The 26,452-nt window shown below is 39.6% G+C and overlaps 2 protein-coding genes and 1 non-coding gene across 3 annotated transcripts in view; 1 reads left to right on the top strand and 2 right to left on the bottom strand.

Moving 5' to 3' along the window:
* Positions 1-1,457, bottom strand: part of LOC109033769 (uncharacterized) — a 74,257-nt gene extending 72,800 nt beyond the window's left edge. Inside the window, exon 1 of the mRNA XM_019046540.2 lies at positions 1,163-1,457. The gene's annotated coding sequence lies outside the window, so the exon portion shown is untranslated. The remainder of the gene's footprint in view (positions 1-1,162) is intronic.
* A 740-nt stretch (positions 1,458-2,197) lies between these two features.
* On the bottom strand, positions 2,198-2,270 carry TRNAV-AAC (transfer RNA valine (anticodon AAC)). Its single transcript has one exon. It is a non-coding gene; the product is annotated as a tRNA-Val (tRNA).
* Positions 2,271-11,892: 9,622 nt separating this feature from the next.
* The window catches only part of LOC109033734 (nose resistant to fluoxetine protein 6), a 62,900-nt gene continuing 48,340 nt past the window's right edge, over positions 11,893-26,452 (top strand). The window contains exon 1 of the mRNA XM_019046488.2: positions 11,893-12,195. Coding sequence (XP_018902033.2) covers positions 11,934-12,195 — 262 coding nt within the window. The 5' untranslated portion in view covers positions 11,893-11,933. The remainder of the gene's footprint in view (positions 12,196-26,452) is intronic.

Genomic DNA, 26,452 nt, shown 5'->3' with positions numbered 1-26,452 from the left:
TTAATTCAAATGCCTTCGAATGATTTTATATCAACGGAAAAACTCCCAACCCACGTATTTCAGTTCTTGACGTTGCAGACTTTCTGTCATATTTTATTTTTTGAATGGAAAAATATTCAACGGTGATTTTTATAAACTGCCATGATTTTTTCCTCCGTGAAAAGAAACCTCTTTGAAAACTGCAAAGAATACGATTTGCCGTTCCTCCTTTGAAAAAAGAAAATGAGAGCGGATATTTTAAAACACCGCAAATGAGAAACGAAGTTTGGAAGTTTGAGCGTGGGAATGATACTAACTGACTCTAAATTAATTTAATTGCCTTCAAGTTTAAATCTGACCTGACTGGACTTATCTTCAGTATGGGAACAAAATATTATTAGTTTTAGCACCAATCTGATTTCCTAATTTTCAAACTTATCTACGGTGTAAGTCGGCAATCGCATAACTCGGTTTGCGACGTCACAGACTTCCTGTAATACTTCATTTTTTAAACGGGAAACTACTCAACGGCAATTCTTTAAAATTGCCGTGATTTTTCTTATCTGTGCGAAGAAAATTCTGCATCAACTTCATAGAATGATGTCGATTGGTTTTTGCTTAGAGGAATAGCATAGAGGCAGAGATTTTTAGACACCGCAAACGAGTTATGTGATTGCGGACTCATACCGTCGTCATCCTTTGCACTGAAAAAAAATTCTCGGCATTTTTACGAAGGTCCGTTGGTACCTTTACCATCTCACTTTTTTTTACCAATTATTGGTAATTTTACCAAGACAGACTGGTAAGCTTACCTAAAAACCGGTATTTTTACTGTTTTTTTTTTTTTTTTTTTCAGGTAAGAATACCACTTTTATTGGTAATCAATTCCCGGTAACTTTGCCATTTTATCTCGGTAATCCTACCACAGTCGATAAAAAATATTGGCGTTTTTACCAAGGTCCAGTAAAATTACCGAGAAAGTTCAACAATTTTACCGAGATTTCTCGGTAAAATTACCAATTCCATAAATGGTAATTTTACCAAGAAAAAACTGGAATCAAATAGAACCCTGAATTCTTGGTAATTTTACCCTTTTCTTAGTAAATACACCGAGATTTTTTTTTCAGTGCTCCCTGATGAGTCCCGGTTTACCCAGACCCTGGACACCATGCTAAATACTCACCAAATGTTCGTGCGATGCGGGTAGTATCCAAAATCCGGGATAACTCCACGTTCACACAATTCACTCACACACTTGCACGGGTACCGCACGAGGGAAACACGCTCGTCACAAGCGGTGCGTCACGTTTCGGGGGGAGCGCGTGCGGATTTCGGGAACGTAGCGCGAAGACGCGGAGGCTGCGGTTCGAACTGGAACTGAGGGACGGGGGCCGATTCGCGGAGAAATGGAGAGTGCCGATTGGCAAGTCGCGAGCGAGTCGCGCTCGGGATAAAAAAAAGAAGAAGGAAAAAAAACCACTTTCAAACTTGCACCGCTCCGTGAAACTAGTCCATCTCCCCCCCCCCCCCCTCCCCACGCGCCTGTTCCTCGTGCGTCGAACAGCACTTAATCTGGACCCGCATCCTCGGCTGTATGACTTATCCCACGAGTGAACTTCGGTTGCCCGATGATGAAGCTAATAACTTTTACTTTTCATTATTTCATTAGCCCTGGTACCTACGCTTAGCCCACGCCCAGAAAATCTCTTTGGGACGCGGCTTGAGTGGAGGAGCGCTTTGGAGCTGTTTAAATATTGCGTCAAGCACTTGGAGGAAGCTGGGATCATGTGGAGCATCAGCCGGAAATGGAAGTAAGGGGGTGGGTTCCCGCTGTATTTGAGCTTTATTGTTGCCTTGTGGGGGGGCGGTGTCTCCCAATTTGGGGTTATTTTTGCCGTTTTGAAACCCAAGAAAATTCTAGCATCCGAATAAATCTTTTTCCCCTACCAAAATTTTCCCGAAAAAAAAAAAAAAAAAAAAAAAAAATCCCTCTTGAATTTTTTATGACTTTCATTCGTAATTCAATCTGACTTCTCCGAAAATTTTGAAGATAAATGAATGTCTTACCCAAAAGTCAATATATTAATATAGGAGGAAATTTGACGCGTTCCAAATGCAATTACAGTAATCCTCCTTCCTTTGCATGAAAATCCATGAGGAGGATCCATTACACGAGGAATGGTTCCTCGTTTGCAATGAATCACAGTATCTAAAACATTGTTTCCGCCCGGGATCGAACCGGGGACCTTCCGCGTGTTAGGCGGATGTGATAACCACTACACCACGGAAACTTGCTTAGTCGGCGACGTAAAATTTATGAATATAACGAAAAACATAACATTTTGTAAAGTGCATTTCATCATTGGCATACTTTTTGAAAAATCGTTTCCAAATTATTGTCTCCAAATTAATGATTAGTTCGAATTATGGATTATTTTGCTTGAATCCTCAAAAAATTCAGCTGAAGGGTCTAATAATTATGTGGATAAATGGGAAAAAAGAAAGAAAAAAAATAAAAAAGTTCTATTTGAGGAAAATTACGCAATAAAATCAACTTAAAAATAATCAGATGCGCGGTGGAAAAATTATAGTTTTAACTTTATGCCTGGCTGAATATGGCAGGTGACACCAGCTTACTTAGTGGTACCTTCCTTGAACTGATAGATCGAACTAGAAATAGACTAAGTTCAATGAAAAGTGAAAAAGGGAGAAAGAAAATATCGTAATATTTCATTCATACAGATCGGAGATAGAGCAGGAGGCTCTCTGCCCTGGAGAAATTTCGCCGCAGATGGAAATCGCAGGATGGAATTCGCAAATCGCAGCTGCGCAGCACCGAATGTGACGCGACGCTCGTAGAAAGGCCTGCAATATGCTGGGATGCAACTATTCGTACACAATAGATGCAAATGATGTTGCAATTGTTGCATTGCATGCTACTTGAAGGCGTTAGGGCTTTTCTTGTGTTTACACTTTTTATCAATACGTGCAATGCAATGTTCTTGCAGTTGCAGTAAACAACAAATTAATGGCACGATGTCCTTGTTGCCATATTGCCCATTTCGCTGCCTCACTCGTCCTGTTTTTGCAGAATTTCTTGATTTTAATCTGAATTACTTTCTTTTCAATGGAATGGAATGTGCTTGCTCCAATTTAAGTTGATTCAAATCGACAAAAATTAATATCCGGAAATAAAGAGAAGAGAATAAACATGTATTCAAAAGTTTTTAGATACATAACTTAGAACTGAGCCGCTTTAATGATGCATTCTTAGAGGCAGCGTTAGTTTGGCTTTAAAAAATCTACTCAACTTTTAAAAATCTAACTCATTTCTAGTTCCGGAAAAGATGGAGACTAGCTGAACTTATAGTTGGAGTATTTTTAAATGATTGTGACTTTTTATGCAAAACAAACATAATACGCTAATGTGAAATTTGCAGTGCTGACCACCTTGTGCGACTTTCCATACTATTAGTACAATCCAAACAAACAAATACACAATTTTGAGGGGAAATACTGTAAAGTTTTGGCTTTTTGAAGAATATGCGGGTAAAAAATTCTATTAGGTCCCTCATTTGGTTTGGTTTCAAAATGATCTTTATGTTGCACAGTCTGAGTAGAATTGCAAGGCTCATACTCGTCGTCTCTTCAAGATTCCGCGGTTTAAAGAATCACTCAATTTTAATTACATTTATTTGTTTTTGAGTTAATATGATGTATCATTCCATCTCAGGTAAAATTTACCGCATTTATATATTTCATAATTATCGACTCAGATATATAGTTATGTACGACAGTAACTTTTACTTAAATTATGAGTGGAGCATGATAAGTTTTTTTTGATTAAACAAATTGGTTTGGGCATTAAAATAAATCTTAAATCACAGCAGAGATGAGGCACATTGCCAAAATTCTCAAACTTAAGGTAACTTTAATTTTTCCGACAATTCTTTTTGCGCACAATTATTCTTCATTAGGCAACTGCGTCGTAATAAATTAAATAGAAAACCAATCTTGAGTAAAGAAGAGAAATAAAGCAAAATAAGACGCAACGCGAGAGTATAAATTTGTCATGTATTAAATTATTAAACACGAAAAAAGAAATGATAATTACGCTTTGTAAAATATACGATCATCTCATGTTATTATCTCGATGGTCCTGTTAGACTCAGATATGGTATGATATTCTAAGCATATTTCATCCAAAAAGCAAAACAACATACTAGTAACACATTCGAATCGCAAGCTGCGTGTTGCTAAATTGAAGGCAAAATGTAATATCAAGTGAACGAGTGCGGTCCTCAACTTTAAATCCTCAGACAGCAAGCGCTTCTTGTGTCTTTAAGTTTGCGCTTGGTTTAAGTATCTCGTTAAAGTATTTCATAAGTCTAAGCATCTCGCAATGTGGAGATTGCAATCTGTGCTCGCTACAAAGGACACACTCTTTTTGTAGAAATTAGGCTGTTCCATTTCCAATTCGTCAAAATATTAGCTCAATAACAACTGAACCCGCACGCATTTTTTTTTCCCTTAATGATCAAGTGATGAAAGAATTTACGGACGGTTTTCACTATCATTAGCCCGGAAAATATTAGTCAACAAAGCTATAATTCTGAAACGGAATCAGGTGAGAACAAGCAGTGGAAATTCCAACCGTTCAATAGTAGCCTTCAGATTCAAACAAGGCAATCTGTCATACATGCAATCATCTTCCTCGACTAACGAAATTGAAGGCGAGCCGAAAAGTTTGTGATTACAGTAACACTGTAACAGCAACGTCATTATGCCTTACTCCGCCTTGAATATTTTAGGCATTGAAAAAAGAATATTTGAAGCGCACTGGGTTTCGGAATATCGTATATTTGAGGAGCCTAGACAAGAATGATTTGATAGGCGATAGAATCAGTCGATAATTTCCGAAAAAATCTCTTGCACACACCTTACTGAATAGACCTTTCATGGTTGAAATTGCATTAAGAGTACGTTGAGCCAATCAGAATTGTATAAAATCAATCTACCCACAATTTACTTGGTGTAAATCGACATTTTTCAAGTTCCTTGCGTTCGCGGACTTTTTTTTAGCCACTGGCAATCATGCTGGGTTACTTACCGCAAAAGAGACGTAAAAAACCTAATACCTAAAAATGCAAAGAATATTGCAAGCTATATTATAAATTTTTCTCACGTTTACTGTTTATTTACGTGCATTCTCTCGACGTAACTGCTATGATAAAGAGGACCTAGTCTAGAGCGAAGGCAAAATATTTGTAGGTGTGGGAAGATTTCTATCGAGTCAGGTGGAAAAATCGGATTTTAAGATTATGACAAAAACGGCTTTAAGTTTTCTGGACGATAAATATCTGGCAATTCAGTTCAATGTTGCAGATGGTGGGCGTAAACAGTGGCGTGGTGTGCTTCGCGATATATCGATTGATCCCCCATATAAACCGGTGGTTTATTAAGGTGTTCGCAACGAACACCTTAATAATCGATTCTTTACCATTGCTTCAAGTGGAAAAGAAAATATCATCGATTATCGACCATTTACGCCTCCCGATTCGGCGTAAAGTAACAATTTACAATTCGGCAATTAATAGTTCTTTGTAGAGTAGTCCAACATGGATCGCGGCAATTTTCTAGCCTGGTGAGAAAGAAGCAGCTTTGTGTTTTACTGGTTGATTTTGAGCCTCAAAATAAATATATGAATCGATGGACTTAAATCTAGAAGATGCTAGCTGCCTCCGCCTTATTTTGTTTTTCTTATCAAATTCACTGCAATTTACTCACAGCTTCCCTAATTTTACACCATCATTATTTTCAGAGACAAAACGCAAACATTACGTATAATTAGTTTTGCTTTTCATTCAACACATCTGTAACACGGAAAAGATTCCTTGCTTCTAAGGCCTCTTCGAATACATTAACGTCAGCAGTGACGAGAGAAAACAAGCTGTTTCTTTCATTCGCGCACCTGAAAAATTTGTCCGAGTCACTGGCTGATTATGGTATCCACCGAGGATCTAATGATTACTTCCTGTTGATCATTTGAGCCGTGCGCATCATGACCTAAAATTTTTCGGCTATCTCTTAGCCACCAGCCCTGCGATCGGCATACATGAGATACATCCTCCTTCAAGAACTTTTAGTAAAGCCGGTAAAGTTTTGAGATTAATAAACTTTCTGAAGAATCGTTTACGTTTGTGCTTTTTAGGAATATTTGATTCAACATAAACTTTGCCATTAAATGGACCTGGACACTCAATGGAGATGTTACATGTGTGAGGAATTTGCGATTTGACTGTTGATTCTTATGTAAAAGTTCGCAAGAAACAGGATGGTGCCACTGGTTTTCTCTGAAATTGACTCCCAAGCTCAAAACAAGCTCTCAAGTTGAGGCCAAAATGGAGGGGATATCCCACCCTACCCTGAGAGTCAACGTCTACATCAAGACAAACTCTCCATGCAAAGATAGAGAGCAAATACATTGACAGGGCTGCCACTTTATTTGGGGACTCCAAAACTGAAAAACATGGCAACCCTGCTAATGTATTTGCTCCCTATCTTTGCATCGAGAGTTTGTCTTGATGTAGACGTGGACTCTCAGGGTAGGGTGGGATATCCCCTCCATTTTGACCTCAACTTGAGAGCTTTTTTTGAACTTGGGAGTTGATTTCAGAGAAAACCAGTGGCACCAATGTGTTTCTCGCGAACTTTTACCTAAAAATCAACAGTCAAATTCCTCATACATACCTACAACATCTCCATTTTCAATCCCCAACGTGTAAATATGTATTAGCCGCCTTGACAGCGCAGTAGGGCGCTCCGCAACTCCTAACCGTCACTGGGACCTGTTAAGGTAGAGATTTTCCGGAAGTTGGCATCCCTCCATCTCTCCTTGGATACCGCATATCCACCCTCCCTTGTTCTGCTTTAAGGTTCATACAGTAGCTGTTCCTTAATAGCTCCTTTCATTCGTGACGCTCCACATAGTTTAAATCATGATTCGGAGAGGTTCAAAAGGGAGCCGGCGACAAGATAACACGATAGGACGAATTTCGAGTAAAATTCAACGGTGTAGCTCTGTAAATGGGTGTTTTTTTGGGTTATCGTGAAAATTTGCCTGATATTTGCGGATCTAAGGGACGCACCTGCACTGGCGAGCGCGGGGATTGATGGACGATGATACTGCGCACCGCTGTGGACATTAATGGAGCCACGGAGGTCGAATAAATCAACGATGATTTAGCGTTTTCTCGGATCTTGGCTCGCTCGGCAGACGTCCAAAACACCGGGAGGACACGGGAAGGATCCTTGCGCTTTGTGCTCGCCGGACTTTCGGGGTGGACCGTCGCACAGTGGAACAAGTCATTGAGAGAAGTCGGATAAAAGTTGGAAACTTTAAAAGCTTACAACTCCGTTAATGCAGAATTTTGAGGTTTCAAAAGTGGCGCCATTGGTTTTCTCGTCGAATTTTCCTTCAACAGCACCTCGTCAAATTTGAAATTTTGAGGAATAAACATCCAACTTTGCAGTTTTAGTAAAAAAACAATTTTGTTCCATCCAAAGGCGGGGCGTGAATGATCGAGTATCGATATTTCCCCCTTTGAAACTATGCTAAAGAATCGATTATTATGTTTCAGTTGCGAACGCCCTGTTTATCGATTCTTTTCTATATGTTTCAATGGCAGATAAATTGGACTGTATTTTGCAATTTGGAACTATAAATTCTGAGTCATCTGAAAAAACACTTATGTGCAAAGGGAAACTAATGGCACATACGTTGTTTTTAAACCGGGCCAGGATTTATAGTTCCAAATTGCAAAATGCAGTCCGATTGATATATCGCAAAGCGCGCTACGTCAGCACTGTCCGACCTCACACATCGACTCGACCCCCTGTGTGTTGTCGCCATGATGACGTCATTGGAGGTCGCACTCGTCCCATCGAGATATCTCGAAATCGAGTATCGATTATCGATACAAGCCCCGTTGTTTGATTACGCTCGATTTACGGATAATTCGACAGACACGCCTGTGCGAGTATTCCAAATTCGCCGGTTGCGACCAACTAGCGGGCGATGGGTACACGGTTCTTAAAAGATCACCGCCGGCTCTGTGCCGCGCCGATGTACTGTTTATTATTTAAGCCTTGCGTCTTTCAATGACTGGTCAAACTATTATAATGTGTTATGAGTTAAGATGATGCGTCCCGGCTCCCGGGGTTAGGTCGTGCCCCAACTGGTGTTCGATGTTGTATTACGTCTAGGGATCATTGGGGGAGCTTGTCCCATCCCGGAACAGGAACTTTCCCGAGGACAGTTTCAGGGACTTCTTGGCGAAAATTCACTTTTCCGGGAAACTCCGCTCCCTAATGGACCACTAGACAAGGTACGAATTTAAGCAATCTGATACATGTTTCTTAACCAGAATTTTACGTAAAACACGATTCTTACAACGAAAATTACTGAACCCAACTTTTAACGAAGATTTTATCGTTTTTATTACACATTGGTTACGAGGAATTTGAACTGCCCGCTGACAAGAAACTCAAAGCTCTACGTGAGTCAAATCGCGCACTACAACGGTTTCAGCAAGCTTCTCAATCGAGCAATGTTCATTTCCCACCATGTGTCGTTCAAACTATAAGCAATTTGCTACAGCTGAGCCAAAGCGTCAAGATTGAGGTTGCCAGATTTTTATATCGTAGAGACTGTCATGATAACGTTTAGCGCACGATGTGAATCACGCAGAGCATTGAGTTTTTATGAGCGGATGGTTTGAATTCACGCATGAAGAATCATTAAATATCTTTGAAAGGAGTTGATTTCGGTAATTTTCGTTGTGCGCGTCGTATTTTACGTGAAATTTTAGTTAAAAAACATGTATCAGAATGCTGAAATTCGTACCTTGTCTAGTGGTCCATTACGTCCTGATGGCCGAAAATTCTGGTTCCGAAAATCCTCACTTGATCCCTCTTTGATCCCTAGTCACGTACTGGTAGATGACAATTCTGAGCAACTTTTAGGATTTTTGGCCTATCAGTCCTCAAAATATGCTTCTAGGTACTGAATAGTTGTACTCAAAATAAATGGGTGCCTTATTTTATAGAGGACAAGACATGCAATCAGGCCACTTAAATCGTTGGATCCTTGAAAATGTAACATTGCTCCTTTATCGTGGCTTGAGCTGTGGAGGTTTTTTTGAGTTTGAAAGTTTATCTTAGACAAAAATGGTAAAACTTGGGAATGAAAAATGAAATTTCTTCAGAACCTAAAATATTCCACTTAAATTGAGATTCACGTCAATTGAGACAGGGACTCGTAATTTTTTAATTTTTACTGTCTCTTGTTTTTTACAATTTTACAATGCAATTTAATCCAAGTACACACAAATAAACGTGTTTATCAAACACGACGGTATTTAATTATTCGGGATAAAATCCTGGTAGTCTGCAAGAGCATGATATGTACCCGTACTCGGGATGTACAAGAGGAGTGATGTTTCAAGAATGTATGAATTAAGATTTTTCACTTTCGAATTGCGTTTTAATGCACGGTTTGGATCAAATTGAACTACGTTAACTATAAAATGTTCGCACGCATACGTATGTATCACGTCCATGAAAACCACTCCTAATTTCGAGAAAACCTCTAGAATGTCATAACATTTTAAACATTGTAAAATGAAAAAACAATATCTTTGGATAAAATGTTGCTGTCCTCAAGATATGAGGATCGCCTGCATCGACATTCAAATCCAACTGCTGTGCCACTCAGGGCCGGATTAAGGGGGTGGCCACATGGGCCGCGGCCCATGGCGGCAAATCTATAGGGGGCGGCTTTTGAAATTTTTTTAAATGTAGGTATAGAAAATTCGAATTTAGACAAAAAATTACAAACGAGAAGAGGCGACAAAATCTCTAATTTTCTTAGAGCATAGTAATTTCTACTTTTGTCGTCTTTCAATGATACAAGAGACAGCACCCTTAATTAGTCGAGTTAAGAGAGAAACCAAACATGCAATTTGGCCTGGAACGGCGCGACTTAGAGAGAAACGATGACGAGGACTTGAGATGATAAGGAGAAGCCCTCGGCGCGGCGATCGACATGTAACACATATTAGCCCCTACATGACTGTACACATACTTCACGCATTGCGGCAAACACTGTGCGATCGGCGTGAAACTCATAGCGCCTACAAGACTGTCGGAATACTTCACGCATTGCGCCAAACACGGCGCGGTCTGCGCGGCGCGGCGGCGGAAGTTAAAATTTTTAAACCACATTTATGTTTGTTCTTTCATAATTTTTTCGTTCATTTCTTATGAATGGAAGGCCTTGTCCACACAGAGATAGGTTTACGAAATTTGACTTTCGCGCAAAGTTCCGTGAACTTTTGCAAGTAGTGTGGACAGGGCTTTCCCAAAAAATGTTTCCAACACGAGTAAACGCGACTTACGCAGTTATGCACCCCACCCCCGTTGGCACGTTCACTTGATGGTTTTTATTGATGTTTCAAAACGAATGAGAAAGAGGCGGCAAAATACAGGCGGCCCATGGGCGGCAAGTAGGTAAATCCGGTCCTGGTGTCACTGTTTGATAACACTGACGAATTTCGTAGACTCAAAAGAATCAAACAATGGGAATTAACTTCCCCAATATTAGACCCATACCCTTAGGAGAAATAAAATTATCGTTAAAATCTTACCGTACGGTGGAAGTTGAAAATCTTATTGTGTATTTACTAATATGCCCATTTTTTAGTATACATTAATACGTCCTACCTCTTTTTTACATCTAAGCTCATGAAGTATTATTCTATTATACTTCCTTACTTTTGTATTTTTACTTTAAGGAAATTGTATAAAAAGCTCCTGTAGCTGTTTACATCGAAAGAGGTATAAAAACAAGTTAATCATAAAAAAGGGAATTTTTATAAAGAATTGAAGACGACACTTTTAATTTTTTTTTTTTTTTTTTTTAATCAAAAATCGTTTTTCAGAGCTCAACTGGAAAGGGGTTGCAACGTATCGGGGATAACGATATTCAGATCAATCATACGAGGAGGTGAAAGACTATTTTTTGGAGGGGGGAGGAGGGGGGTTCACCAAAGCAGTACAACAAATTCACACGAATCGACTCGGAATTTTTTTCCTTAAAAAAAAGGGGGAAACACTGAAAAAAATTCTCGGCGTTTTTACCAAGGTCCGTTGGTACCTTTACCATCTCACTTTTTTTACCAATTATTGGTAATTTTACCAAGATAGACCGGTAAGCTTACCTAAAAACCGGTATTTTTACTGTTTTTTTTTCAGGCAAGAATACCACTTTATAATCATAGGTAATCAATTCCCGGTAACTTTGCCATTTTATCTCGGTAAAATTACCACAGTCGATAAAAAATATTGGCGTTTTTACCAAAGTCCAATAAAATTACCGAGAAAGTTAATTCCGTAAATGGTAATTTTACCAAGAAAAAACTGGGATCAAATAGAACCCCGAATTCTTGGTAATTTTACCCTTCTCTTAGTAAATACACCGAGATTTTTTTTTCAGTGAAGGAAGAAACTTTTATGACAGTTCTGTATCAACACCGAAAAAAATAGTATGCTGTTTTAGCATCTAGGATGTCAAAAATGTGTCTGGTGATCCCAAGATGCTGCCTTTATTGCCCCCGCAGTTAATTTTACATCCTGTGAATGCAAATTCAACTGCGGGGGCATTAAAGGCAGCATCTTGGGATCATCAGACACATTCTTGACATCCTAGATGCTAAAACAGCATATTATTTTTTTCGGTGAAGTGCGAGGGATGCTTGACGGTGCGACGACAGGGAAGATGCGCTCGGCCGGGTAGTCTCTCGATCGGCCGGAGAGGGGGTCGAATGTCGAAAGCAAATTGGGAATCGGCGGGGCGCGATGCCGGCGCGCGCGCCGTGCGCGAGTCATTCGTGACGATGCGCGTCCGCCAAGCACTCGCGTTCGCCGTGTCGGCCCTCCTCGCGTGCGCCCTTCCCGGGCCCGTCGGGGCCCTCCAGTCCCTCCCCCTCGAGTCCCTCCAGGTGAACCTCTCCAGGGTCCTCGTCGACTGCTCCCGGAACCCCATCAACAAGTCCCTTTTCTACGAGCACAACCGCGTCGGCCGCTGGTTGCAGTGTCACAACGTGAGTGAAGTGACGTTCCCGAAAACCCCGGACCGGCACCCGGAAAACGCCACCTGTAAGTCCACCCATCCTTTATTTGCTTCGGGAGAAACTAGGGATTTCACTCGGAACCCCCACCTAAAAACATGGGAATTTGCACGGGGGAAAAGGCTAGGGGTAGGGAAGGAGGGGTTAAAATTTTGGTACACTGGAAAAAAAAAACACATTGGATCTAAAGTCCAGACTCTTGAAAACATTAACAAGAAAAAATAATCTTGATTCAATCAGATTTAAGCTTAAATCAAAAGGAAATCCGCTTGCATTAAAAGGCTTAGTTCTTGATTTAAGCTTAAATCTGATTGAATCAAGAGCATTTTTTCTTGTTGATGTTTTTAAGAGTCTGGACTCTAGATCCAATGTGGTTTTTTTTCCAGTGTGCTACTCCAATATTTCGGACGATCTGGACACTTCAAAGGCTTGGAAGACAGGGCGTATAAGTGCAGTTTTTGAAAAAATTGGGATATTAACGATTTCGAGTAAAAAAAAATGCATATTCTGTGAAAAAATATCTCACAAATTCCAATTTTCAAGCATCAAAAAGTCAGTTTGAACTTTCTTTCCGCCATCAGGATCTATGTAATTTCAAAACCTCCAACACGTATCCCTCGAAACAGCAAAAACTGCAGTTATGCGGCTTGTCCTCAGGGCTCCCCTTTTAAATTAATTTTGGTAGGACTGCAACATTTGGCTTTGTAACCTAATTTATTGAGATGCCACCACAATTAATTGGAAATATCGAAATTGGGACTCAACCCCTACCTCTTTATTACGTGTACAATGGTTATTGAGTATCCAAAATCCCCAGTAACTTTACTCAAACACCATTATTTTACCCTACCGTGGTTAATTATCATGATCCAACGGTGACGTAGGTATGAGCCATGGTAGGACTAGAGGATAGGTACAATTACTGAGATCTCACTGTGGTTATTACGGATTACCGGAAATTTTATGTTTTTTTACAGGGGCACGATAAATTATTGTAAAATGATCGTGATCAAACTTGCCGGCGCAAGTTTACTTGCACATAAACGAAACGATTCGGTATTTACCAATCTTCAGGAATTTTCGGTAATGCTACCTCCTTCCAGTGTCGCGTTTCCAGTTAATTCCTAATCGACGTTAAAATTACCAGACCACGCATCTCGTTTGCGGTAATAATTAAAAATCTGTGCTTCCATTTTATATTTTTAACGAACGACAAATTAATTTCATTCCTTGAAGCTTTCGCAGAGATCACCGGAAATTTTATGTTTTTTTTACAAGGGCACGATAAATTATTGTAAAATGATCGTGACCAAACTTGCCGGCGCAAGTTTATTTGCACTTAAACGAAACTCTTCAGTATTTACCAATCTTCAGGAATTTTCGGTAATGCTACCTCCTTCCAGTGTCGCGTTTCCAGTTAATTACTAATCGGCGATAAAATTACGAGACCACGTATCTCGTTTGCGGTAGTTAAAAACCTGTGCTTCCATTTTATATTTTTAACGAACAACAAATTCATTTCATTCCTTGAAGCTTTCGCAGTGTTTTCTTTGCACGCAGAAGAAAAATTACTCATGTTTTCTAAAATTGACGTTGGGTGGTTTTCCAGGTATACCGCAAACCGAGATACGTGGTCTAGTAGTTTCACCGTCGTAGTTTTTTTTTACTAAAAGCGGTAAAATTAGCAAAAAAAGGATTGAATTTGGGAAAAATCATCACCAATTTTGACTATCACCCGACACCTCGCGGGCATATTTCCGCTTCCGTTTTCATCAGCAATTTCTCCTTTGGGAAACCTCTATCCCTCGGAAAATCGTCCATTCAATTTTTCCTTCCATTGAGTAAGGTTATACTATCAGTAAACTTCGTGAACATTCGAAAGCAATTAGAGGCTGATTGGAAATTAATGGATAATCTGATTTCCGGCCGGGGGATTTTAAAATTAGACGGAACCGAGGAAGTCGTTTGGTCAGATTTTTCTCTCAGCTCCGGAGGAAATATTTTCAAACTGGCATACTAATTCCGCAGATGCAGTAATCAAAAACCGATTATGCCGCAGCTTCTTTTCATCTTTTTCAATCGTGCTGATTCCTCACTCAGTTTTTCACTCTCACTTGCATCCGAGGTGAAGTTTTCTTGATTGTTTAGTCGAGGAAAAATCATGGCTTTAACACAGCCGTGCTAAGGAAAAACGCCCTATGAACATTCGAGAGTTGCCAAATCTCCTTCGATAGAATGTTTATGTTTGAGGAAAGCTATGATCATTATTCCTTGAAATATTCGGAGAATTAAGGTGAAATAGTGAATGAAATTATCTGAAAAATTGCAGGAGGCAAAATATTTACAAATTCTCCCGAAAACTCGTGATCCACCAAAAGGAATTTGGCAACGTCTGAATGTTCATAAGACGTTTTTCCTTAGCTTGGCAGAACAGACAACTAACAAACCGATTGGTGCAAGTTGTCGTTTCTCAGACAAGGGAACGTATTTCCATTCCAGGGTTGCATAATTGACTAAAAATATTCGGTTCTGAAATAGAAATTACCGTGCAGTGCCTGTGCAAAATTTTGCTGATTTTTATGTGGAATCCAAAGAAAAATCGGTCAAATGTTTGGTCGGAAATTTATAACAATTTCCTCGTACAAATAAAATTTGAGGATGAACCTTTTGCAACGCTGAAAAATGGATTCAACCAGAATCAGTGTAACAGTACAGCATTTTACGTTGCCTAATTTCTTCTCGTGCTTTATTGTTTGACCGGAAAACTCAGGAACATAACGCCCTGAAAGTAAGCTTTTTCCCTGGATTATTATGAGAAAAGTATCCGCAAAATTTCAAGGAAAATTCCACTTTGGTTTTTGTAATACAAACATAAAACAAGAGAGGAAATTAGACCTCATCTGATAGTGTCGATTATTCTATACTTACTTACAAATGAGGCTCCTGTGTCAGCAATTTTTAAGGATCGTTAGTGTTCCTGGAGGAAAATTTTTCAGGATACCAATGTTTTATCATGATAGGAAAAAAATTCAGGATTTTAAATTCGATAATAAAAGCCCCATTAGAATCCCAGTGAATAAGTTTCATCCATGTATTAAGATTTAAAGCTATTTAATTCATTTTTGTACTGATTCAAGATATCTGAAGTAGCAATTTTTATACACAAAAAGTTTTGAGCCCCGGACTTGACGGACTTTCCCGATTGGAAAAACTGAAATTCCTTTCAGTGGACTGAAGGTTTGGTTTAAAGTACATGACATTTGGTTTAAACTACATGAGTGTCTAGTTTAAATAACCGAATGCCTTAAGGTTAAGGAGCCGACCTCTAAGGTTCATTGAGCCAAACAACTTTGGTGAATACGGGAAGGGTCCCAACCGAACTAAAGTCTTTTACTTCATTGAACTGAACCTTCGGTTCATAGTATCAAACCGACGGTATAACAAAATCAGTTCTGGTTCTGAAAACCAAAGAGGTTGATTCGCTCAACTGAAGGATGGGTCCTCTAAGCCAAAAACGTCCTTTGGTTTAATGGCTCGAAAAACAGAAATTTTGCTTTTTGGGTCAGTTGCGCTGGTCACAAAATCGTGTTTTGATGTTTGATCCTTGTGAATCGGCTAAAAATAATAACCGAGATATCGCGTTAAAACACGAATTTCCTGGTAAACTTGTGAATATTTTTCTTCCAATTTTTCGGATAATTTTTCTTGCAATTTCACCAAAAAGTCCTGAAAACTTTGAGGGAAAACATTCATAATTTTCCTCAGAAATGAGCCTTTTATCGAAGAAAATTTGGCAACTCTCGAATGTTCATACAACGTTTTTCCTTAGCATGGCAGTATAGCCGGGCTGTATGATTTTCCTGGCTTTCTATACTATAACCAGCTATATACTTGTCATCGCTTTCTGTAGCCGACTGTGAGAATTCCTATGCTATTTTGAAACACAGCTCCTATAGCCAATTTTGACCAGGGTTAGGAGCCCAAGGAAGCACCTTCACCTGTTTCTCGTCAACCCCTATTGACATAGCCTCTCGGTGTCATTGATATCGAGAAAGTAACATCCGTCGGCGGCGCGCGTTTGCCAGCGAAAACATTACATCACCGAATTGCACCTAATCAACCTTGAAACTTTTTCGGCCGAACGCCGAGTAGGATAGAAACGCGGACTAATTCTCTCTCTCCGTTGCAAAATTCGCTCGTTTGGCCGAATTCGATGTAGCATTACTCGGAGCAATGTCCACTTTGGCGACACTTTTTTATGTCATGCGTTACTCGGATTTTTATTTTTTTCCTCTTCGTATTTTTTTCGTTATTTCGTTGTCATGCGCGCTGTCTCGCTAGTCGCTCTGTCTTGAGTCTCTGTTCCAGATAGTCGTCGCTGAGTTACACCGAATGTAGGAGACGGGGAACAAATGGACGTATATTTCTGCCGAACGGAACAATGTGCATTATGAAGTGAGCCCTGTTATGCATATATTCTTATGGGTCGCAGGGCTCATGTCTTAATGCACATGGTTCCGTTTGGCAGAAATACTTTGGCGAGGAAGAACGCCGTATGAACATTCGAGAGTTGCCTAATTTCCCTGGATGAAACGTGTAGTTTTGAGGAAAGCTGTGTTTATTTTTCCTTGAAATTTTCAGATAATTTAGATTAAATTGCGAACGATTTCATGACGAAAAATGTGAATACAAATATCCGCAATTTTATTAGTAATTTTGTTTTCTATTGAAGGAGATATGGCAACATCTGTAGGTTTACACGGCGTTCTTCTTTAGCATGACAGAAATATACAGATGCACCTGTAAAAGCACTTATCCCTATCGGGTAACCAATGGCGGATTAATAGTTTCTGTGAAAAACAATTTTGTACTTTTTTACTGAACTGTTGAAATATGTGTGATCACGTAAACACCAATTTTTATAGAGAAATCAGTAGCAGAAATCTTGTTTTCTTAAATGTGTCTAACACGATGGTCCCTTTTAGCATAACTCAGCCCGGTCCTCTCACGCACGCCTAGGGTGGTTTTTTAGGTACTACACAGAGAGAAAACTCAACACGAAAGTTTGGCTAGTATGGGAAGTAAAACACAAAATAACCCGAACCCTCGGTTAACTTTGGGATTTTTCAGTCCCTCGATCGTTTTCTGCGCTAAATGTACTGCAAAGTATGCCAAAATTAACACGAATTTGGGTTGCTTTATGTTTCACCTCCTATATTAACCAAAGGTAACACAAGAACACGCATATTTTTATCAATGTGCCCAACAAACAGTAGGATGCCATCTAGCAAAGAGAATTTACCTAAAAGGCAGTCAATAGTAAAACAATTAGAGTTTCACGAGACTTAATTTTGCAAGTTTTAAATTTTTCTTTAACTCGAGTTTGAAAAAAAGGGTTACTCATCATTGCTTATCGCCAACCCTTTCATCATTCCTATGTTAAATCCTCCTTCCTGAAAGAGGAACACTGAAAAAAATGCTCGGCGTTTTTACCAAGGTTCGTTGGTACCTTAACCATCTCACTTTTTTTTTACCAATTATTGGTAATTTTACCAGTACAGACTGGTAAGCTGACCTAAAAACCGGTATTTTTACTGTTTTTCTCAGGTAAGAATACCACTTTTATTGGTAATCAATTCCCGGTAACTTTGCCATGTTATCTAGGTAATTCTACCACAGTCGATAAAAACAAAATATTGGCATTTTTACCGGGGTCCAGTAAAATTACCGAGAAAATCAATAATTTTACCGAGATTTCTCGGTAAAATTACCAATTCCATAAATGGTAATTTTATCAAGAAAAAACTGGGATCAAATAGAACCCTGAATTATTGGTAATTTTACCCTTTTCTTAGTAAATACGCCGAGATTTTTTTTTCAGTGTACCACGGAGCCGAACATTATGTGATATCATCACGAAAAAAGCATTGCCTGTAATCTGTTTTGCGTTGCTAGGCTTGAGATACGAAAGTCTCGAGCAGGCATAAAAAGTAGGTAGTTAATGTAGCGCAAAACTATGCTAATTAGTGGCAAGTGGATTGAGTGGCCACCTAAGCGCACGTTAGGTATTGTCTCCGTCGAATTCTTATCTCTGCCATGCTAAGGAAAAACGCCGTAAGAACCTTCAGGTGTTGCCAAATTTCCTTTGATAAAACACGAATTTCCTGGTAAACTTATGAATATTTTCCTTCAAATTTTTCAGATGATTTTGTTCGCAATCTTCACATAAAGTTCTTGAAAATTTCAAGGAAAAACATTCATAATGTTTCGCAAAAAGATACGTTTTATCGATGGAAATTTGGAAACTCTCGAATTTTCATACGGCGTTCCTCTTTAGCACGGCACTCAGGCCCCATCTGAGATTAAAATGCAATATTTCCTGTATCGTTGAATGAAAAGGCAACAACGGACCTTTTAATAATTTCAACACACACTGGAAAAAATACATTGGATCTAGAGTCCAGAATCTTGAAAACATTGACAAGAAAAAGGACTCATGATTCAATCAGATTTAAGCTTAAATCAAGAGGAAATCCGCTCAAATTAAGAGGCTTGGTTCTTGATTTAAGCTTAAATCTGATTGAATCAAGAGTATTTTTTCTTGTCGATGTTTTTAAGAGTCTGGACTCTAGATTCAGGGCCGGATTAAGGGGGTGGCCACATGGGCCGCGGCCCAAGGCGGTAAATCTATAGGGGGCGGCAAATTTTGCAATTTTTGTAAATGTAGGTATTAAAAAAATCGGATTTAGAAAAAAAATTACTAATGAGAAAAGGCGACAAAATCTCTCATTTCCTAAGAGTGTAGTAATTTCTAATTTTGTCGTCTTTCAGTGATACAAGAGACAGCACCTAGCTTCAATTAGTCGAGTTAAGAGAGAAACCAAACACGCAATTTGGCCTGGAACGGGCGCGACTTAGAGAGAAATGATGATGAGGACTCCAGATGAAAAGGAGAAGCTCTCAGCGCGGCGGTCGGCATGTAACACATATTAGCGCCTACAAGACTGCACGAATACTTCACGCATTGCATCAAACACAGTCCGGTCATTGCGGTCAGCGTGAAACGGATAGTGCCTACAAGAATGCGTGAATACTTCACGCATTGCGGCAAACACATTGCGATCAGCGTAAAACGCATAGCGCCTACAAGACTGCGTGAATACTTCACGCATTGCGCCTAACACGGTGCGGTCTGCGCGGCGCGGCGGCGGAAGTTACATGTAAAATCATTAATTCACATTTATGTTTGTTCTTTCATAAATATTTCGTTCATTTCTTATGAATGGAAGGTCTCGTCCACCCAGAGATAGGTTTACGAAACTTAACTTTCGCGCAAAGTTCCGTGAACTTTTGCTAGTAATGTTGCCAGGGCTTTCCCAAAATGTGTTCAACACGGGTAAACGCGTCTTATGCACCCTTCTCCCACTACACGTTCATTAGATGGTTTTTATTGATGTTTCAAAACGAATGAGAAGGGGGCGGCAAAATACAAGCGGCCCATGGGCGGCAAGTAGGTAAATCCGGCCCTGTCTAGATTCAATGTGTTTTTTTTTTTTTTTTCCAGTGCATGCATCATGCAGCACACGAACTTTATTAAGATTTACCTTTAAAAAAAGCGTGTCTCTCTGCTACATTTGATTTTTTGAAAAACTTTCAGAGGTCATGGAGAAAAGTAAAGCCTTATTCGGCTTCAGCAGCTAAAAGAAAGTGGCAGTGGCAGTAGAGCTACCTTGATAAAAACATGTCTCGTCATTTTAGACAATCAGGCGCCCCTTTAGCGTAAAGGTATATCGCTGCTTCTTCGTGAGCCCCAAAAAAAATAGATTTACACGGAGAATAGGGCTCACGGGGGAATTAAGATATGCCCGTACGTTAGAGAGACGACGAATTGAATGATCAGTTTATACGGAGATTTCATACGTTTACACGTATTTTTTAGATGGATCATATCACAGGGCTTGGACACGAAAACTAAGGCTCATGAAAAATTGGGCATCATCTCCAAACTTAGTGACCTAAACTTACTTCTCAGATCTCTCTCTCTTTTTTTTTTTTTTTCATTTGTCAATGCATGTAATTCTCACTGCATTGCATAGTTTTTCCCCCGGGATAATTAGCTGCGATGCTGCAGGTGCGTTCGACTAGGGCACTTACGACTGAGAAACCTCTTCCGCCTCTTCTTTGAGCGTCTTCCTAGCTTGCATTGGACATCATACGTCACCCTGAGCAAACGACAGAGAGCAAACAACACGTCAAAGCGCGCTGCGGACGGAAAACCGACACGTCATGAAGGGCCACTCTAGTACCTCTCAAGTTTTGTATGCATCCGCATTTTGAACATCAAAGTTCATCACCACTAAGACAAAACAGACTGGTGGAAAATACACGTCTGTGTTGACACTAGGAATCACATGCCTCAATTACGATATTTCAATATTTTCACCTATGTTTTATTTTCTTCGCAGAGATTTCTGGAGAGAGCAAATTGAAATCATGCAAAATGACGAGTACTTCCGAGAGTTTTAGACCCCCTAAAGGGCATGTATTCATTAGATGTTCTTCTTCGACGCAGCAGCGCATCAGAGGTCTTTTGCTGACGGTGACATCAACAGAGCGATGCGTGGCGCGAGAATTCGACTTGACAGCATCCTTGCTCTGATTTGAGATCGATTAGAACTCAAATTAAAGTTGGAAGCATGACAAGCTCATGATTTAATTGGTTCTTTCTAGCTTCGGCATTTTCCGAGAGTATCCCTTGGTATTCCCTCTTTTCTGGACGACCCTCGTGTATTTAATCTCGCAGCGCACCTCCAATTGGCGGTTATTCCTGCAAGTTGGCAACACTGATTTCCTTCATTCAACTCCATTAAAAAGAATCGATCCTTCAATGGGCACATAGAATCAATAGATATCGATTATTTTACACATATTTACATCGGCGAACCCTGTTGCCGACTCAGTGGCGGATCCATGGTGAGTCGGGGGGGGGGGGGGTATTTGCGTATGTCGAGTGGAGGGTCTGGGGAGGGAGGGGACAGGACACCCCCGGAAAATTTAAAAAAATAACCCCTCCCAGATTGATTTTTAATCCGTTTCAGCATACAATTTGTGCATTATCTGAAAGTTAAAAATTGACGAATAATACCTTTATTAGTGTAATTTTATTTTTTGAAACCATTTCCGTATGATTTTAGGAGCACTTTAATCCTTCCTCCCCTTTCCCCCCTTGTTTCATATTTTGGGCCGGGGGGGGGGGGGGATGCCACCATGGCCTCCCTCTGGATCCGCCACTGAGCCATTTTAAAAGAATTAACATGCCTTAGCGAGACATAACAGGAGTAAAATCATTCGGTATTTCCAATCAAATTTTTATTCCTAGCGCGTGCTCAAATGCCTGTCAACCTCACCAGCGTCAAATGAGACATTATGCACTTAAAATAGCGTGCATTAAACTTCCGGGCAAGCCCAGCTTTGAAGTAAACGCGAGTGCTACTAACTTCCAACGATCCTCATCGTGGATATTTAGAGTCCTAGGCAAATAAAAACACACTTGGTACTCTCGCCACATCCAGCTCGCTGTCAGTGGCGAGGTGTAGATTGATAGATTATCGATATTTCTCCATTTGAAGCTTGGTGAAAAATCGATTTTCAAGGTCTTCGTTGCAAACACCCCGTTTATCGATCCTTTTCAATAGGTTTAAATGGTAGATCAATCGATGTGTTCGCAAAGCTTGCCATATGTCATTGGTCGCTGTCGAGGGCAGTACGCTCAGATGCGAGAGGAACCATCACAGTTCTGTTGAATAATGAGTTTTGTTATTGCAGAAAAATAAAATCATTTCGCGAGCAATAAACGGCACTCGATAACTCCCGTGCGGATAAGGAACATCATATGCACATTAGAACGTTGCCTAATTTCCTCGGATAAAATATAAATAAACCGCGTCAGGTCAAGAGCTTGACTAAAAAGAATATGATTATGAATGTAAAAATATACACAGTCCAGTTATACTGATCCTCTCCAATTTTTTTTATCTTAGGGGGAAAATTCGCCTTAAGAGTCACCCAAAAGGAGGGGTGCCAAAGCACCACACCACTTTTCGCAGAATGAATTACTAGACAAGGCACGAATTTAAGGATTCTGATACATTTTTTAACCAGAATTTCACGTAGAACACGTTTCTTGCATCGAAGAATACTGAAATCAACTCCTATCACAGATATTAACGTTTATTTTACATTGGTTACGGGAAATTTCAATTGCCCGCTCACAAGAAACTCAATAATCTACGTGAGTTCAATCGCGTACTACAACGGTTTCGGCAGGCTTTTCAATCCAGCACTGTTCATTTCCCACCCTGTGTTGTACAAACTATGAACAACTTGCTATAGCAGAGCCAAAGCGTCAAAATTGAGGTTGCCAGATTTGTATATCGCAGAGATTGTCAAGGTAACATTTAGTGTGCGACTTGACTCACGCAGACCAATAAGTTTTCATAAGCGGGAGGTTTGAATTCACGCGTCAAGAAACATTAAATATCTGGTAATGTAGCATCGCGTCCATGATATTGGACTCCATGCTCAGCTATATGATATTCGGTTGCTCATCACGTCCAAGATCTTGGACTCCATGCTCACTTTAATTAGGGATAATTTTTTCGAAAAATCGAAGTGAGCATAGCGTCCAAAATTGTGGGACGCAGGTATTCTCTGACAATATAGGAGCATGGGGTCCAAAAATGTATTAAGACAATTTTGGTGAATTAAAGACAAAAAAATGTGTTCTCGAAAAAAATTGTGCATTGCTTAGGTTGGGTTAGGTAAGGTTAGGTAAGGTTAGGTTAGGTTAGGTTAGGTTAGGTTAGGTTAGGTTAGGTTAGGTTAGGTTAGTTTAGTTCAGGTTAGATTGGATAAGCAAAGTATACGATTTTCTATCATGATGAACTTTAAAACTAAGGGAGGTCTACTTGCTTTTGGACTCCATGCTCAAGCAAAGAAGTGAGACGTTTAGCGATGAGCATGGAGTCCAAGATCTTGGACGAGATGAGCAGGTAAGTATATCAAGGATGAGCATGGAGTCCAATATCTTGGACGCGATGCTACATAATCAAATATCTTCACGGAGAAAAAAACTTCGTGCGTGGGACCCGAAGTTTAGGTCATATGGATCTCTGAAGTTTTCGGATTGAGCATCTGAACACTTTAGGTATCCAGCTGCTGAGGTTTGGATCACACATCTGAAACTTCAGTTCTTACATCTGAAGTACTTCGGTTTTCACATCCGAAAAACTTCGGTTCTCACATCTGCAGTACTTCAGATGTAAGAACTGAAGTTTCAGATGTGTGATCCGAACCTCGACAGCTAGACCTAAAGTGTTCAGATGCTCAATCCGAAAACTTCAGAGATCCATATGACCTAAACTTCGGGTCCTACGCACGAGGTTTTTTTCTCCGTGTTGGTTAGGAGTTGATCTCAGGAATTTTCGTTGCAAGAGTCGTGCTTTGCGTGAAATTTTGTTCAAGAAACATGTATCAGAATGCTTAATTTCGTACCTTGTCTAGTGGTCCATTGAATTCGTAATTTAATCCTTTGTTTTTGAAAATAAAATCGAGGAGAAACAATCATACAATTTCTTTAAATAAATATTTTACTGGACGAAATCTGGCAATATTTGAATGTCGATACAGCATGCTTCCTTAGCACGTCAGATAGACCCTACTTTAAGACTCTTCCTCTTCCTCTTTGACCTTCACCGAGTCATACGACTGCGATCATTTCTCAAATCGGCGAGTCATTTTCGGTTCTTATTTTTGGCCAACACGCGACGCTCAGTTCTTGAAAAGACTTCATTAGGCAGAAAAGATGTATTTGAGATGTTGTTTTCTGCAAAAACGCGTATCGGATAAGTACTATATTAAACTGTATGTTGTTGGAAAAATATCTTCCGTATATAGATTCATTTCGTCTAATTATTTTTACATTCCTCTACATGTATGATGTTAGTCGCTATAATGAACTTGAGGTGTTCTCGCGTGGTTTCGTCATTACTCTCAAAAACAGAACAGTCACATAAGTTTCATTCTTTCATTGGATGAATCTCGATATTTTTTAATGTAGTGTCTCTCGCCATTTACTTGTACACTGAGGTCATAAGATATGCTGGAAAAATGTTTTTATGAAGATCAATGAGTCGTTAAAAATATTGGTTATTAAGTTTAAAAAAAGTCAAGGAGCTTACGTTTAAAAAGAGGGAGGGCAGAGGATGAGTGGTTGAGGGGGTGAGGGAGTGAGAGGTGAAAGGTGAAAGGGTGAAAGGGTAAAAGTTTAGGGGGAGTGAGAGGGGTAGAGAAGGGGAAGAGGGAAGAGCGTAAGTGAAGAAGTAGCCTTTTAACCATATTCAACTCTACAGATTGATCTACGTTCAAACCATTAAATTCTGGAGATTTCATAAATCAAATCCTTTTGTTAGTTCATCTTTTTTTACACCAAAGTTTTATGGTTTGAGAGCGAAGCTCTGGTGTTAAAGGTTCACAAAGCAACACCTGCGGCAGACGTTTTGCGGTCGGTAGGAAATCGCACGGGGCGGCTGAGATCAAAGTTTTATCAATTGTTTTACACGGAGTTTAATAGTAGTGGCTATGTGTCAATTCGAGATGAGCCAAGATTTTATGGTCCATTAGACAGGGACGAGGCAGGTTCGGCGTGCAGGCCTCGTACTGGTATTAGCTGTAAGTGAGCGTGCATTGATGGTGATTTTTATTCTTTCACACTGAACGGTAGGCACCGGTGACCGATCCAAATTGATAATAATTCTCTATTAGGAAAGACAATTCTACGCTTGTTAGAATTTCTATATACTTCGAATTTTTATGGATGATTGTTTCATTTCATATTGGCAGTCTTATTACTTTAACTTTCTTAACCTGCAGATCCTCTTGTGCAATATGTATGGTTCATGTTTAAGTTTTGCCGCTTGTCGTATTGACTTGTCATTAGTAACTAATTTCAGCTTCCAGCTGCGCAATGATCATTAATGTCCAAACATAAAATTGTACCATCTTTTGGTCAAAAGTTTGTCAGCACGAGTTCAAAATACTTACCTTTTTTCTTTGTAGGGTCCTTGTAATGCCCTCCTTTAATATGTCCTTTTCCCCAAAAAAATGAATCTGGTGTTTTAAACGACTTTATCGTCTAGTAATAAGAAAATTAATGTTATCAGCGTTGAAAGATATGAAAATAGAAACATTTTGCAGAGATAACAATGGGCTATATTGAAAATGGTCTATATTTCTTTGATGTGATAATAAGTAGATACAATTTGTATCATATATTTCACCATTTTGTCACCATTATAAGCATTATGAGCTATCATCTCAGTCATTTTTTTCAAAGTAAGTCTCATTTTTTGAGAAATATTATTACATTTTGCAAACCTCACCGACCTATTTATAATTTCTCCTAAAGTAAGAGTATAGTTTGCTCTCATTTACACCCATAAATTCACAAAAGGTTATTCATCCTATCAAAGTTTTGAAAAAATATCAACACGCACAAAAAAATCAGTCCAAAATCTAGTCTCTTCACGCCTCGCAAGTCTACCTTCGTTCATTTTATCAACATTTTCCTTAAAATTTGCGGTCACTGACGGGTGTTGCTCAATAAGTCCAACTTTCAGCCAATAATGCAGCAGTTGCAAAACATTATCTTTCGAGTCGGCCTTACTTTTTTTTTAATTTATCAGATCATCACCATCATTTCTGAACCAAATTTTAAGTACTAATTCATGATCCACAGTCCTTCAGCGCGATCTCAGCTCACAATGGATCGGAAATGCGTCAACATAGGTTAACGTTACTCTATTTCGTTACTCACATACGGCCTTTTGCCGTGACGTCACTTTTGGGTCTCTCGCTATGGTACCACCAAAGATCAATTTGATCAGTGCGATATCATTCCGATATCAATTTATGATGTTATCAAAACGGCTCACTCCACGGGGAATGACCCAATCACACCTTGACACCATAATTATCGACCAAGAACTGTTTTCACCGCGCGTTGATGTCTTTTGAAAATTAATTTGAAGTTCATTTTTTAGCACTTTACCTCAGTCCACAGCACCAATTTAATGGGAAACCTTCCGTAAAAGGTATGTAACATAGCTCGCCATAAATTCCTCGCGTATTGTTCTGAGTTTGCCCACTCAACTGACGACAGATTGTCTGAGTCTCGTGCAGTCATGCATTGCTCAATTGTGCCAAATCTCATGAAAATTCCCGACAGA

This window comes from Bemisia tabaci, chromosome 2 (genome assembly GCF_918797505.1).
Source record: "Bemisia tabaci chromosome 2, PGI_BMITA_v3".
In the NCBI taxonomy this organism is placed as follows: Eukaryota; Metazoa; Arthropoda; class Insecta; order Hemiptera; family Aleyrodidae; genus Bemisia; species Bemisia tabaci.
Note: the sequence above shows the minus strand (reverse complement) of the source record. Positions and strands in the feature narration are given on the sequence as shown.